The sequence below is a fragment of the Oncorhynchus tshawytscha genome, linkage group LG04, assembly GCF_018296145.1.
Source record: "Oncorhynchus tshawytscha isolate Ot180627B linkage group LG04, Otsh_v2.0, whole genome shotgun sequence".
Classification (NCBI taxonomy): domain Eukaryota; kingdom Metazoa; phylum Chordata; class Actinopteri; order Salmoniformes; family Salmonidae; genus Oncorhynchus; species Oncorhynchus tshawytscha.
In genome coordinates this window covers 34110783-34125519 of record NC_056432.1, presented here as the reverse complement: position 1 = coordinate 34125519, position 14737 = coordinate 34110783, and the positions used below count along the sequence as shown (strand labels likewise).

At 43.1% G+C, this 14737-nt stretch overlaps 1 protein-coding gene across 1 annotated transcript; it reads right to left on the bottom strand.

Annotated features, from left to right (window-relative positions):
* Positions 1 to 4187: 4187 nt before the first annotated feature.
* Positions 4188 to 14395, bottom strand: LOC112248615 (prisilkin-39). The gene is made up of 2 exons (XM_024417779.2): positions 14266 to 14395; positions 4188 to 7841 (listed from the first exon to the last, which is right to left on the bottom strand). The coding sequence occupies exon 2, from the start codon at positions 7832 to 7834 to the stop codon at positions 6233 to 6235; it is 1602 nt and encodes a 533-aa protein (XP_024273547.1). The 5' UTR covers positions 7835 to 7841; positions 14266 to 14395; the 3' UTR covers positions 4188 to 6232.
* Between the last annotated feature and the right edge of the window lie 342 nt (positions 14396 to 14737).

The following is a 14737-nucleotide window of genomic DNA, read 5'->3' as shown; positions in this document are numbered from 1 at the left end:
TCACCATCTTTTAAACCACATGTGAAGGACTCTGGTTTGGAATGAGGCTGTGCAAGAAAGTGTTACATTTCTGAACATTAATAGTTCTAACCCAGAGTTTATTAATAGAATCCAATTAACCTTTAAGTGGTGGTGGAAAAAGTACTCAATTGTCATACTTGAGCAAAAGTAAAGATACCTTAATAGAAAATGACAAGTAAAGGTGAGTCAGCCAGTAAAATACTACTTGAGTAAAAACCTAAAAGTATTTGGTTTTAAATATACTTAAGTATCAAAAGTAAATGGAATTGCTAAAATGTACTTACGTATCAAAAGTAAAAAATATAAACCATTTCAAATTCTTATATTAAGCAAACCAGACGGCACAATTGTATTTTTTCTTTTTATTAACGGATAGCCAGCACCATCACTCAGACATAATTTACAAACGAAGTTGTGTTTAGTGAGTCCTTCAGATCAGAAGCAGTAGTGATGACCAGGGATGTTCTCCTGATAAGTGTGTGAATTGGACTTTTGGGTGTCAGGGGGAAATGTATGGAGTAAAAAGTATATAATTTTCTTTAGAAATGTAGTGAAGTAAAATACAAATAGTAAAGTAAAGTACAGATACCCCAAAAAAACTACTTACGCAAAACTATTTTAAAGTACTATTTAAATACTTTACATTATTGCCTTTAAGTTAGTTTCTCATTGCTGTAGGAATGAAGGGAACAGCCATGGTATCTGAATGGTTTTCTGCTATCAGACCAACATCAAATGGAATATATGGGTTAAATATTACATTCAGAGAAAATGAAAACACAATATCTGAGGGTAGATACACAATGATTTAATGAAGACAAGGAGGGACATTGGTAAAGTGCAGGTGAGCATTGATCATAATGTTCTCACATATACAGTACCAGTCAAAAGTTTGGACACACCTACTCATTCAAGGGTATTTCTTTATTTTTTACCATTTTCTACATTGTAGAATAATAGTAAAGACATCAAAACTATGAAATAACACATATGGAATCATGTGGTAACCAAAAAAGTGTTAAAAAAGTAAACATATTTTAGATTCTTCAAAGTAGCCACCCTTTGCCTTGATTACAGCTTTGCACACTCTTGGCATTCTCTAAACCAGCTTCACCTGGAATGCTTTTCCAACAGTCTTGAAGGAGTTCCCACGTATGCTGAGCACTTGTTGGCTGCTTTTCCTTCACTCTGCTGTCCAACTCATCCCAAACCACCTTAAGTGGGTTGAGGTCGGGTGTTTGTGGAGGCCAGGTCATCTTGTGCAGCACTCCATCACTCCCCTTCTTGGTCAAATAGCCCTTACAAATCCTGGAAGTGTGTTGGGTCATTGTCCTGTTGAAAAACAAATGATTGTCCAACTAAGCGCAAACCAGATGGGATGTTCTACCGCTGCAGAATGCTGTGGTAGCCATGATGCTTAAGTGTGGATTGAATTCTAAATAAATCGCTGAGTGTCACCAGCAAAGCACCCCCTTACCATCACACCTGCTCCTCCATGCTTCACGGTGGGAACCACACATGTGGAGATCATCCGTTCAACTACTCTACGTCTCACAACGGTGGTTGGAACCAAAAGCAAGTCTCTTCTTATTGGTGTCTTTTTGTAGTGGTTTCTTTGCAGCAAATCGACCATGAAGGCCTGATTCATGCAGTCTCCTCTGCACAGTTGATGTTGAGATGTGCCTGTTACTTGAACTCTGTGAAGCATTTATTTGGGCTGCAATTTCTGAGCCTGGTAACTCTAACAAACTTATCCTCTGCAGCAGAGGTAACTCTGGGTCATCCTTTCCTGTGGTGGTCCTCATGAGAGCGAGTTTCATCGTAGTGCTTGATTGTTTTTGCGACTGCACTTGAAGAAACTTTCAAAGTTCTTGAAATTTTCCGGACTGACTGACCATGGCTTAAATTAATGATGGACTGTTGTTTCTCTTTGCTTATTGGAGCTGTTCTTGCCATAATATGGACTTGGTCTTTTACCAAATAGTGCTATTTTCTGTATACAACACAGCATATTGGCTCAAACAGATTAAGAACTACTTTCCTACTACCCGGATAAAGCACCAAATAAACTTCAGTTAGTGCTAAACACGGCTGCTAGAATCTTGACTAGAACCAAACATTTGATCATATTACTCCAGTGCTAGCCTCTCTACACTGGCTTCCTGTTAAGGCAAGGGCTGATTTCAAGATTTTACTGCTAACCTACAAAGCATTACATGGGCTTGCTCCTACCTATCTTTCCGATTTGGTCCTGCCGTACATACCTACACGTACACTACGGTCATAAGACGCAGGACTCCTTACTGTCCCTAGAATTTTTAAGCAAACAGCTGGAGGCAGGGCTTTCTCCTATAGAGCTCAATTTTTATGGAATGGTCTTCCTATCCATGTGGGAGATGCAGACTCTGTCTCAACCTTTAAGTCTTTATTGAAGACTCATCTCTTCAGAAGGTCCTATAATTGAGTGTAGTCTGGCCCAGGAGTGTGAAGGTGAACGGAAAGGCACTGGAGCAACGGTTCCCCTCTCTCCACTCGGATTCTCTGCCTCTAACCCTATTACAGGGGTTGAGTCACTGGCTAACTGGTGCTCTTCCATGCTGTCCCTAGGAGGGGTGCGTCACTTGAGTGAGTTGAGTCACTGACGTGATCTTCCTGTCCGGGTTAGCGCCCCACCTTGGGTTGTGCCGTGGGGGAGCTCTCCGTGGCTATACTCGGCCTTGTCTCAGGATGGTAAGTTGGTGGTTGAAGATATCCCTCTAGTGGTGTGGGGGCTATGCTTTGGCAAAGTGGGTGGGGTTATATCCTGCCTGTTTGGCCCTGTCCAGGGGTATCGTCGGACAGGGCCACAATGTCTCCCGACCCCTTCTGTCTCAGCCTCCAGTATTTATGCTGCAGTAGTTTATGTGTCGGGGGCTAGGGTTAGTCTGTTACATCTGGAGTATTTCTGATGACTCCTTGCTGTCTCCAGTCCACCTGGTCGTGCTGCTGCTCCAGTTTCAACTGTTCTGCCTGCAGCCCTGACCTGTTCACCGAACGTGCTACCTGTCCCAGACCTGCTGTTTTCAACTCTCTAGAGACAGCAGGAGCGGTAGAGATACTCTGAATGATCGGCTATGAAAAGCCAACTGACATTTACTTCTGAGGTGCTGACCTGTTGCACCCTCGACAACCACTGTGATTATTATTATTTGACCCTGCTGGTCATCTATGAACATTTTAACATCTTGGCTGTGTTCTGTTATAATCTCCACCAGGCACAGCCAGAAGAGGACTGGCCACCCCCCATAGCCTGGTTCCTCTCTAGGTTTCTTCCTAGGTTCTGGTCTTTCTAGGGAGCTTTTCCCCTAGCCACCGTGCTTCTACACCTGCATTGCTTGCTGTTTGGGGTTTTAGGCTGGGTTTCTGTACAGCACTTTGTCACATCAGCTGATGTAAGAAGGGCTTTATAAATAAATTTGATTGAAATTTGCTTGAAGAAGGAAAGAAATTCCAAAAAATAACTTTTAACAAGGCACACCGGTTAATTGAAATGCATTCCAGGTGACTACCTCATGAAGCTGATTGAGAGAATGCCAGGAGTGTGCAATGCTGTCATCAATGCAAAGGGTAGCTACTTTGAACAATCTCAAATATATTTGGATTTGTTTAACACTTTTTTGGTTACTATATGATTCCATATGTGTTATTTCATAGTGTTGATGTCTTCACTATTATTCTACAATGTAGAAAATAGTAATAATAAAGAAAAACCCTGGAATGATTAGGTGTGTCCAAACGTTTGACTGGTACTGTATGCCAGCACTCTGATGCACAACAATGTTGTGTCCACAGAACAGTCACAACATGATACTTAAGCCAAACCTCACTGAAACATAAACCAGGGCCACATTCAGTAGCCAAACGTTGTTGAATGTTGCAGATAGAAATTCCATGAATAGAGCCAAAATGATTCCTTAGTCTACATGACAGAGGCATGTTTGTTCTATATTACTTTTTGAACATTACAAAAACATTGTATCCCGCTGAACACGCCCCCGAGCACAGAGCGGTAGGGGACAAGTAAAAAAAAAAAAAAAAAAAAAAACACGAGTGCTGAAGAAAGCCTTGAATTAGGGCTGTCCTGTCGAGCCTTAAATAGAGTGGAGGCCAGAATGAAAACTGACAGATTATAGAAGATGAATGGACACAAACACATTTATCTTTTATCACAGAGGAAGTATTTGCATTAACAGAGTATGCAGACCCATACATTCAAGGCCCAAGACAATGTAGAAATTGTTTATGACATGATGGTAAACAAGGTGTCGCCCCCCCCTCCCCATCGTCTATCCAATATATTCCAAAGGTATTCTAACTCCATTAAAAAAAAATCTGTTTACACCCCAACGCATACAGTATAATAATTTAGACTTCAATCTAGCTACTTCTCTCTAGAACCCACATCTAACATTATAGTTCAACTTATATCATTGTCATATGCTTATCATTTACCTTAATATTACCAGGTACCAAGTTGACTAAGACCATTACTTTAAAGTGGACAGTGTTTGTCTGAATCTGTATTCCTTGACTTGTCGGGCTGCCGCTACAGTGGCCTGGTTCAAAGCCTGGTTGGGCCTAGACAACAAGAGCCCTTACAGTACAATCTACAGTCACTTCACCACCCCAGAGAGGAAAGCAAGACACCGGGAAGAAGGGAATGTACAAAAGAGAAGGGCCTTGGAGTCGGAGCAAAAGAAAGAAATCAGTGTCTTTGAGCACATGCAGCTTACTTGACATATAATAACAATACAAAGCAAACTAAATCAATCCACGGAATAGTATCAAACATATTAACCACAACGTTAAAGACACATAACATATAAAGATGACATCAAGCCCCGATACAGGATGATTGATTCAGATAACCTGACAGCCATCCATTACATAGGATATCAGCTGGGTGAAAGACAAGGGATCCAAGCACACATCTATCAAGAGTCTCTTTAGTTTCTAAAGAATCTCAATTCTAGATTCTAAAGAAGCAGCTCCCACTGCTTACGTACTAACCCCCCCTCCATTAAAATTTCAGTCTTCGGGCCTCATCAGAGCATATGACCAAACTGTTAGCCCTTCCATAAAAAAGGTGAAGTCAAGCTAACAATGTTTGTCAAATGGATTCTCTTTTGCCACCGTAGTAAAATGTATACATGCTTATGCAAAATCACAGCCCCCATGTACGAAAGAGGTTACGTTAGAATGGTGTAATTAGTAGTCTTACAAGCAAAAGCCAGTTCAAAGTGTACAGGTATGTGTATTGTATTAAGCTAAAATAAATACAAGCCATAGTCAATAATATAAAGCTCACATTCATTGTCATGCATACTTGACTGTCATATTCAACAATTCCCCTTCCCCAGCTGATGTTAATATGGATGTCATCTTATCTCAATCAATATTTACACGACAATCCTATCTACTTACGTGCGTGCGTGCGTGCATGCGTGCGTGCACACACACACACACACACACACACACACACACACACACACACACACACACACACACACACACACACACACACACACACACACACACACACACACACACACACACACACACACACACACACACACACAAACAAACAAACAGTATTTCCAGTTCATGTGATGTAATGGAGTAAATGGCCATTTCCCTTCAGTCTGTCTGCCATATAATACAGCATCTAAATTATCCTGGAATCCCTGTTGGTGCTGGGAACTGGGCGTGATCCAGCCAGTCCCTGCTTAACCTTAATCAATATTTATCTTATTTATGAAATATGCTGTATATAATAGTCATGCTGCATGCATGAGGCTGTAGTACTTGGCTACAGCAGGAGCAAACTCAATGCTTTGGGGACAGCAGGGTTGGATTTAAAAAGTGCCAACATTTTAGTAACACACGGGCGCATGATTACAGATTCATATAATGCAAGTAACAGTGCATGAGAAACAACAATACAAAAACAGAACAAAAATCCATAGAATTGATCAATCAAAAAAGTCCACTTATTATGGAGAGTCCTGAGGCGTCGATCAAAGGAGGATGAGAGAAGAAGACAGACTGTCCCAGCATCCCTCCATCAGCCCCATTCTTGACTCCAACTCACATAGCGTGGCAGCAAACATTGTCTCCTTTCTCCTTCTTCCCTCTATTTCCCTCTCTCTCTGTTTCTTGCTCTCTCTCTGCCTCAGTGCAGTAGTAGCATGTTGCTGTTCAGCAGCAGTAGTGCAGTAGAGGTGAGAACAGCTAGCAGTCCCTGGTATCCTCCTCCTCCCAGTCTCTCCACTCCTCCTCTGGGTCTTTCCCGGGGCGTGTTCTTCTTGTCCTCCTTCTTTTTCTCCAGGTAGTGTTCGGCGTACACCATGTAAAGCTCCACACACCTCCGAGCCTTCATCTGCTCTATCAGCGCTGGGTAGCCAATCTCAGAGATGCTCACTATATTTTCCTCATCATCATCCTCAGGCTCAGCTATGGCTGGAGGGAGGGGCTTGGCTGCAGGAGGGGGGGTTTGAGGGTTTGGGTTCAAGGGTTCAAGGGTCACAGGCTTCTCAGTCGCTGCTGTACCGTTACTCTCAGCTGTGACATTACTCTCACTGGAACTGCCCTCTGTGGCAGAGCTGTTACTGGGGCCACTGCCTGGTGCTTGGGTGGAACCGGGGTCGGTAGTATTGGTGGAACCTCCAGGAACAGGGGCTGGCTCTTCACTCTTCTCCCCGACTGCAGTGCCTCCTCCACTGGGTACGACTACCTGAGTGCTGGGGCTGTCTGCAGCTCCCTGTGGTGGTGAGTTCTCCCTGGCTCCTGTTTCCGATCCACCCTTCTCCCCACCTCTCAGCAGGTCAGTCCTCTTCATACAGTTCTTCATGTAGTTATCATAGGACTGTGGAGGCGGGCTGAAGTGGTAGTCCCTGCTGTAGTCATTGTCATCAGTGGATTTGGTGCCGTACCTCCTGTACATGTAGTGGTTATAGTAGTACTCCTCCTGGGGGTTGTGAAAGCCGAAGTGAGGCCGGGGAAACCGGCCCAGTCCATAACCCAGAGCCATCCCAGCCACAACTCCAGCCCCGGCCGCCATCGCTGCATTACGCCCAAACCCCCTGGACTGCTGCGAGGGTCCCATCCCCATCCCCTGCACGGAGCGGGAGAACGGGGAGCCACCGGCACCACCATACCCCCCATAGCCGTAACTGCCCCCATAGCCAGGGCTAAGGATCCGGTTGTTGGGGTTTTGGTTCATGTAGCCCCCTCCATAACCGCCACCATAGCCTCCACCATAGCCTCCACCATAGCCTCCACCATAGCCTCCACCATAGCCTCCACCAGCTGGGTATCTGTTTGGATAGCCTCCTGCCGGGTAGCCCCCTGGGTAGCCTCCAGCTGGATATCCTCCAGCAGGGTAGCCACCTTGGTTAGGGTAGCCCCCTTGGTTAGGGTAGCCACCTTGGTTAGGGTAGCCACCTTGGTTAGGGTATCCTGCCCTGCCTGGCTGTTGAGGGTACCCCCCTGGTTGCTGTGGATAACCTCCTGGTTGCTGCGGGTACCCTGCTTGGGGGTTCTGTGGGCTCTGGGGCTGGCGAGGGTAGTTCCCTGGCTGGTTATTGGTCCCTTGGTTGGGTCTGCGTTGGGTGTTGGTGCCTCCACGGTTGGAGGTGGAGGAAGGTTTCTTCCCAAAGCCTATGCTGGATTTACCACCAAAGCCTCCTCCCCCTCTCTTGGCCAGGGAGAGGTGGGCATTGAGCAGCAGGAGAGAAAGGCACAGCACGGCCAGAGGAGAGCTGAGCTTTATCATTACTGCACTGCAGAGACAGAGAGAAGGAGAGAGAGAGAGCAATAAGGGGGAGAAGAAGAAAGTTAGAATTTCCATTATCTAATTTCTGTGGATAACACTCACTGGTTCCTTTTTAAAAGAAATTCTTACAGTATAACATTTTTCAGATAACCATATAGGTCAATACTATAGACTCTACACAACTGTAATCTGTTTATTCCACCAGTCCAAGTGTGTTCCACCAGTGTTCCATCTGTGATGATTAGTAGTTAGAGGAACTGGCCCAACTCAAAATGTTAAGACAAATCATAAACCTACATAGACAATAGGACTCTACGTACAACTAGAAAATAATTTTTAAAAGTAAGCTAAAGAGTTTGAGAATGTGTTCCTTCATTCGGTCTCTGAGGTGATTAACCGAACTACCAGATACAGTAAACACCAAGCCAACAGGGTGGAAAATCCCCAGAGTTCCCAGTGTATCCTCTGGGTGTAAATAATTTTAAATGAGTCACTATAGCTACTCGGTTAATGATAAGAGTAGCGCTGACTGAAGAATTGTGGGGACCTGTGTCACAAGACACGTTAGTTAATTCCATTTCCATCCAAAATGCTATAGAAGCCAAAGCCCCTCCGTACTGCCCCACACATTGCCAAACTTGGGTTAGGCCTGTATCTCAATATTCAGATCCGTCTACATTACATAATAATCATGTAGACCGAGAGCCATATACAGTATATATTTAAATATATGGTTCTGTGTAGGCCTACTGCATGAAAACATAAAACGGGAGCCTTGCCCAAAGTACAGTCTTAAGCCAGTGGTCAATATAGGGATTTATTTCTCTATTCATTCTGTACCATGCATGCACATCAATGTGGATGTTATGAAACTGATCTAGACGGGCTGCCTCATACGGCCTTAATTTGCCCACTTCGGTGTGTATGCTATAGTTGACAAAGTAGCGTAAATAGTAATGTCTTGGGAAATTCTTTTGAGCATTCATCATAAGTAACTCAGAGTGCCCGATAGCCAATGTTGGCTGTCTAACCGAGAACAAAAATAACATACAGTGCTTTCAAAAAGTATTCATTACCCTTGACATATTGCACATTTTGTTGTGTTACAGCCTGAAAATTTAATAAATAGATTGTCACCCATCTACACACAATACCCCATAATGACAAAGTAAAAACATGCTTTTAGACAGCTTTGTAAAATGTATTGAAAATAAAATACAGAAATATATTTTCTCAAGCTATGTTTCATGGGGAGCGTAGGTAAACAGCAATCTTTGTGTCGTTCCACTGATCTTCAATGGGATTCAAGTATGGGCATTGGCTGGGCCAATCAAGGACTTTCACATTCTTGTTCTGAAGCCATTCCAGCGATGCTTTGGCTGTATGCTTGGGGTCATTGTCCTGTTGAAATGTAAATCTTCGCCCCAGCCGAAGGTCTTTTGTACTCTGAAGCAGGTTCTCAAGGATTTGCCTGTATTTGGCTCCATTCATTGTTCCCTCTTTCCTTACTACTCTCCCAGTCCTTGATGATGAAAAGCATCCTCATAGCATGATTCTGCCACCACCATGCTTCATGGTAGGAATGTTAGACGGGTGATGAGCTGTGTCTGGGTTTCTCCAGACATAGAGCTTTGCATTTAAGCCAAAGAGTTCAATTTTTGTCTTAGCAGACTACATAATCTTTTGCCTTATGCTCTCGGTCTTTCACGTGCCTTTTTGCAAACTAAAGGGTGCACTGTCATGTGCAATATAACAATTGATATGTGCAAACTATGGCATAAGGGAAAGATGAGCGGATAAGAGGCAAATCGTAATTTCGATGAACGTCTTAGAGAGAGTAGTCGAAACAACTATTTGTTCAGCACTCTTGAAATGTACAGCGACAGAAATCAGAACATGGGCCGTTCTTACAGTATTCTCCTTGTACACCAAATCAGAACCGTAGCATAAATAACGGGGGCAAATAAACACACAATGAAAGCTTTTACAATATTCAATGATGACATTTCCCTAAAACAGGCTATAGGCTACAAGTGACACATAGGCTGCTAACAGCTTACTACACAACATACACATAGTATTACTTTCTTAGCTCCAGTATACATATCTCCCTGGCATATTACATAATTTATTCAGCATTATAAACTGGGTGGTTCGAGACCTGAATGCTGATTGTCTGACAGCCGTGGTATATCAGACCGTATACCGCAATTATGACAAAACATTTATTTTTACTGCTCTAATTTCGTTGGTAACCAGATTATAATAGCAAATCAAAATCAAATGTTATTGGTCAAATACACATGTTTAGCAGATGTTATTTTGGGTGTAGCGAAATGCTTGTGTTACTAGCTCCACCAGTGCAGCAATATCTAACAAGAAATATCTAAGAATTTCACAACAATACACACAAATCTAAAGTAAAGGAATGGAATTAAGAACACATAAATATTTGGATGAGCGATGTCGGAGCGGCATAGACTAAAATACAGTAGAATGGAAAACAGTATATACACGAGATGAGTAATGCAAAATATGTAAACATTATTAAAGTGACTACTGTTCCATTATTAAAGTGTCCAGTGATTTCATGGCTATGTATATAGGGCAGCAGCCTCTAAGGTGCTAATGATGGCTATTTAACAGTCTGATGGCCTTGAGATAAATCTGTTTTTCAGTCTCTCTGTCCCAGCTTTGATGCATCTGTACAGACCTCGCCTTCTGGATGATAGCAGGATGAACAGGTCATGGCTTTCTTCAGCCTCCTGAGGTTGAAGAGGTGCTGTTGCGCCTTCTTCGCCACACAGTCTGTGTGGGTGAATCATTTCCGTTTGTCAGTGATGTGTACGCTGAGGAACTTGAAGCTTTCCACCTTCTCCACTGCGGTCCCATCGATGTGGATGCTCCCTCTGCTGTTTCCTGAAGTCCACGATCAGCTCCTTTGTTTTGTTGATGTTGAGTGAGAGGTTGGCACCACACTCCCAGGGCCCTCGCCTCCTCCCTGTAGGCTGTCTCATCATTGTTGGTGATCAGGCCTACTACTGTTGTGTCGTCTGCAAACTTGATGATTGAGTTGGAGGTGTGCGTGGCCACGCAGTCATGGGTGAACAGGGAGTACAGGAGGGGGCTGAGCATGCACGCTTGTGGGGCCCCTGTGCTGAGGATCAGCGAAGTGGAGGTGTTTCCTACCTTCACCACCTGGGGGCGGGCCGACAGGAAGTCCAGGACCCAGTTGCACAGGGCGGGGTTCAGACCCAGGGCACCGAGCTTAATGATGAGCTTGCAGGGTACTATGGTGTTGAATGCTGAGCTATAGTCAATGGACTGCATTCTTACATAGCATTCTCTTGTCCAGGTAGGATAGGGCAGTGTGCAGTGCGATGGCAATTGCAGCGTCGGTGGATCTATTGGGGTGGCAAGCAAATTGAAGTGGGTCTAGGGTGGCCGGGAAGGTAGAGGTGATATGATCCTTGACTAGTCTCTCAAAGCACTTCATGATGACAGAAGTGAGTGCTACAAGGCGATAGTTATTTAGTTCAGTTACCTTTGCTTTCTTGGGTACAGGAACAATGGTGGACATCTTGAAGCATGTGGGGACAGCAGACTGGGATACCTTTGTCATCAAAGTCTGGCATTCTCTGGATTTATGGTTCTTTCAAGACAACTGAGAACTCGGGAAAAAACAAAGGTCTAATCATGACGTCACAGATCTTCAGGTCTGAGTTTTAGAAAGAGGCCCGAGTTCGCAACTTGGAAATCCGAGTTGGAAGACCGTTCAAAACGTATTGAGATCTTATATTATTTCCCAGTTCCGAGTTTCAAGAAGTTTTGAACGTGGCAGAAGTCATGCTGGATCGACAGCATGGCCAATGTATTCAATATTGTCTGCCCCATGGTGTTGAGTGTGAATGCTTATCCTTTCAAGCTTGGAAAAGTGACCCTTTCAGAAAGATGTTTTAAATTCTTTTATCTGTGGCCAATGACCTTGAGCCTTTGCTGGCTGTCCTGACACCACAGAAAGCACTGAGCAAAGCTGAAACACCTGCATTTTGGAGCTGCCTTACTCAAGAAAGAGACAATGTCTGTATGCGGCTTTATTAACTCAAGTATTGTTTTTTGTTTTTTTATTGTTTGCAAACTGATATGTGACACGAATTAATGCCAAAATAACATGCAAACAGGTGGGTCTCAATGACGGGTCACCACTGGCTCTAGGCAGAGTCTGGGTAGTTCCATATTCATGCCCAATGGAGACCACTGTGCTTTTTGAAACGTTCAACACTCTAGAAATTGTTTTATACCCTTCCCCAGATATACAGTACATTTGGAAAGTATTCAGACCCCTTGACTTTTTCCACATTTTGTTACATCCTTATAACGAGAAACAAGATTATCTGGTCTGATGAAACCAAGATTGAACGCTTTGACCTGAATGCCAAGCGTCATGTCTGGAGGAAACCTGGCACCATCCCTACGGTGAAGCATGGGGGTGGCAGCATCATGCTGTGGAGTTGTTTTTCAGCGACAGGGCCTGTGAGACTAGTCAGGATCAAGGGAAAGATGAACGGAGCAAGGTACAGAGAGATGCTTGATGAAAACCTGCTCCAGAGTGCTCAGGACCTCAGACTGGGGCGAAGGTTCACCTTCCAACAGGAAAATGACCCTAAGCATATTGTCACGTTCTGACCTTAGTTCTTTTATTATGTCTTTGTTTTAGTATGGTCAGGGCGTGAGTTGGGTGGGTTGTCTATGTTCGTTTTTCTATGATTTGCTATTTCTGTGTTTGGTCTGGTATGGTTCTCAATCAGAGGCAGCTGTCAATTGTTGTCCCTGATTGAGAACCATATTTAGGTAGCCTGTTTTCTATTGTGTTTTGTGGGTGATTATTTTCTGTTCTGTGTTTTATGTATGCACCGTTAAAGGACTGTTTCGGTTTCATTTCGTTCTCTTTGTTGTTTTATTATTTAGTGTTCTGAGTTAGAAATAAATATAATGAACACTTACCACGCTGTGCATTGGTCCTCCGATCCTTCTTCCTACTCCTCCTCAGGAGAGGAGGACGAGAATCATTACACATATAAGCCAAGACAACACAGAAGTGGCTTCGAGACAAGTCTCTGAATGTCCTTGAGTGACCCAGCCAGAGCCCAGACTTGAACTCGATCAAACATCTCTGGAGAGACCTGAAAATAGCTGTGCAGCAACGCTCCCCATCCAACCTGACAGAGTTTAAGAGGATCTGCAGAGAAGAATGGGAGAAACTCCCCAAATATAGGTGTGCCAAGCTTGTAGCGTCATGCCCAAGAAGACTCGAGGCTGTAATCGCTGCCAAAGGTGCTTCAACAAAGTACTGAGTAAAGGGTCTGAATACTTTTTTTATTTTTGATAAATTTGAAAAAAATGATTTTGTTTTTGCTTTGTCATTAAGGATATTGTGCGTAGATTGATGGGGGGGGGAACAACTTTATATATTTTAGAATAGGGCTGTAATGTAACAACATTTGGAAAAATATGCCTCATCACAATTATATCTTGGAGACCTACGGACATTTCCTTGGACGTAATGGTATAGTTTCTGCTATGACATGCGCTGTCAACTTTGGGACCCGATATGGACAGGTGTGTTTCTTTCTAAATCATGTCCAAACAATTGAATTGTCCACAGGTGGATTCTAATCCAATTGTGGTGACATCTCAAGGATGATCAAAGGAAATTGGATGCAACTGAACTAAATGTGGAGTGTCATAGCAAAAGGGTGAGAATACTTATGCAAATAAGATTTTCTGTATTTAATTTTCAATAAATTTACAGCCATTTCTAAAAATACGTTTTCACTTTGTCATTGTGGTATATTGTGTGTAGATGGGTGAGAAAAAAAGTAAATTGAGTCCATTTTGAATGCAGGCTGTAACAGCAAAAGTCAAGGGGTATGAGTACTTTCTGAAGGCACTAATCGCTTGAATCGTTTCAAAATGGCGCTACAATGTGACAGTCACGCCACCTGGTCACATAACCTATACTAGCATACTACACACATTATTCTAATCTTTACATAGCATTTGTGTATGCGATCCACAGATTCTACAAATAACGGAGTTTACGACGTTGTTTGGCTACATTTATGTAAGGCGCGTGCGCCCTACAATTTGGTGATGTTTATCTCTGCAAAGGAACGTGTTAAAGCTCACCCCAAAATTCAGCGCGGTGCCGAGTTTTATCATTGCGTAGAATATTTAAAACGTCAGTGTTTTCTACCCTTAATAGGCTATAAAGGCTATAAAAAGTCCGGTCATCTATTTCGGAAACGTCGGCACCTGCTACGTTCTATCAAATCAGACAAGCACAATTCGAAAGCCAAACGTTCCCTATTACATTATATTTTAAAACTACACATTTTCTAAAAGAAATAGCATAAAATGTAGCAACTTACCGTTATTAATGTGCCAATGCGACGTTGGTGACGCTTGTTTTGTCCGTTAGGTTGCCGCCGCCCTTTCTTGGATAGCCGTAGTTGAATAGGCCTACAGCGACTATTATTCTGCCAGCAGCACAAACGATAACGTCACGTTGGTATGGTAATGAGGAAACATTCTAAATAAAAGCTTGCTTTTCAAAACATTGCATTCAAAAGATATTGCATTTTAATCAATGGCCACTCTATTGTGACAACAAGAAAATGCAATGAGTAATATATGAAAACAAATAAAAAATATGCTTTCAAAAAATAATTATTATACCAATAACGAAAAATACAATGTTGTCACTGGTATGATGAGAATATTGGGTAGTATATATAACTTTTCTACCTATCTAAACTAAAGTGGGGTGGAAAATATCGGCCTGTTGCTTACTTTTCACTCCGTTCCCTCCATGGCCCCAAATGCAACACACTGTAATAGACG

What these genes read in the sequence shown, in the direction of transcription:
- LOC112248615 (XM_024417779.2), bottom strand. Translation starts at nt 7,834, where the DNA reads ATGATAAAGCTCAGCTCTCCTCTGGCCGTGCTGTGCCTTTCTCTCCTG.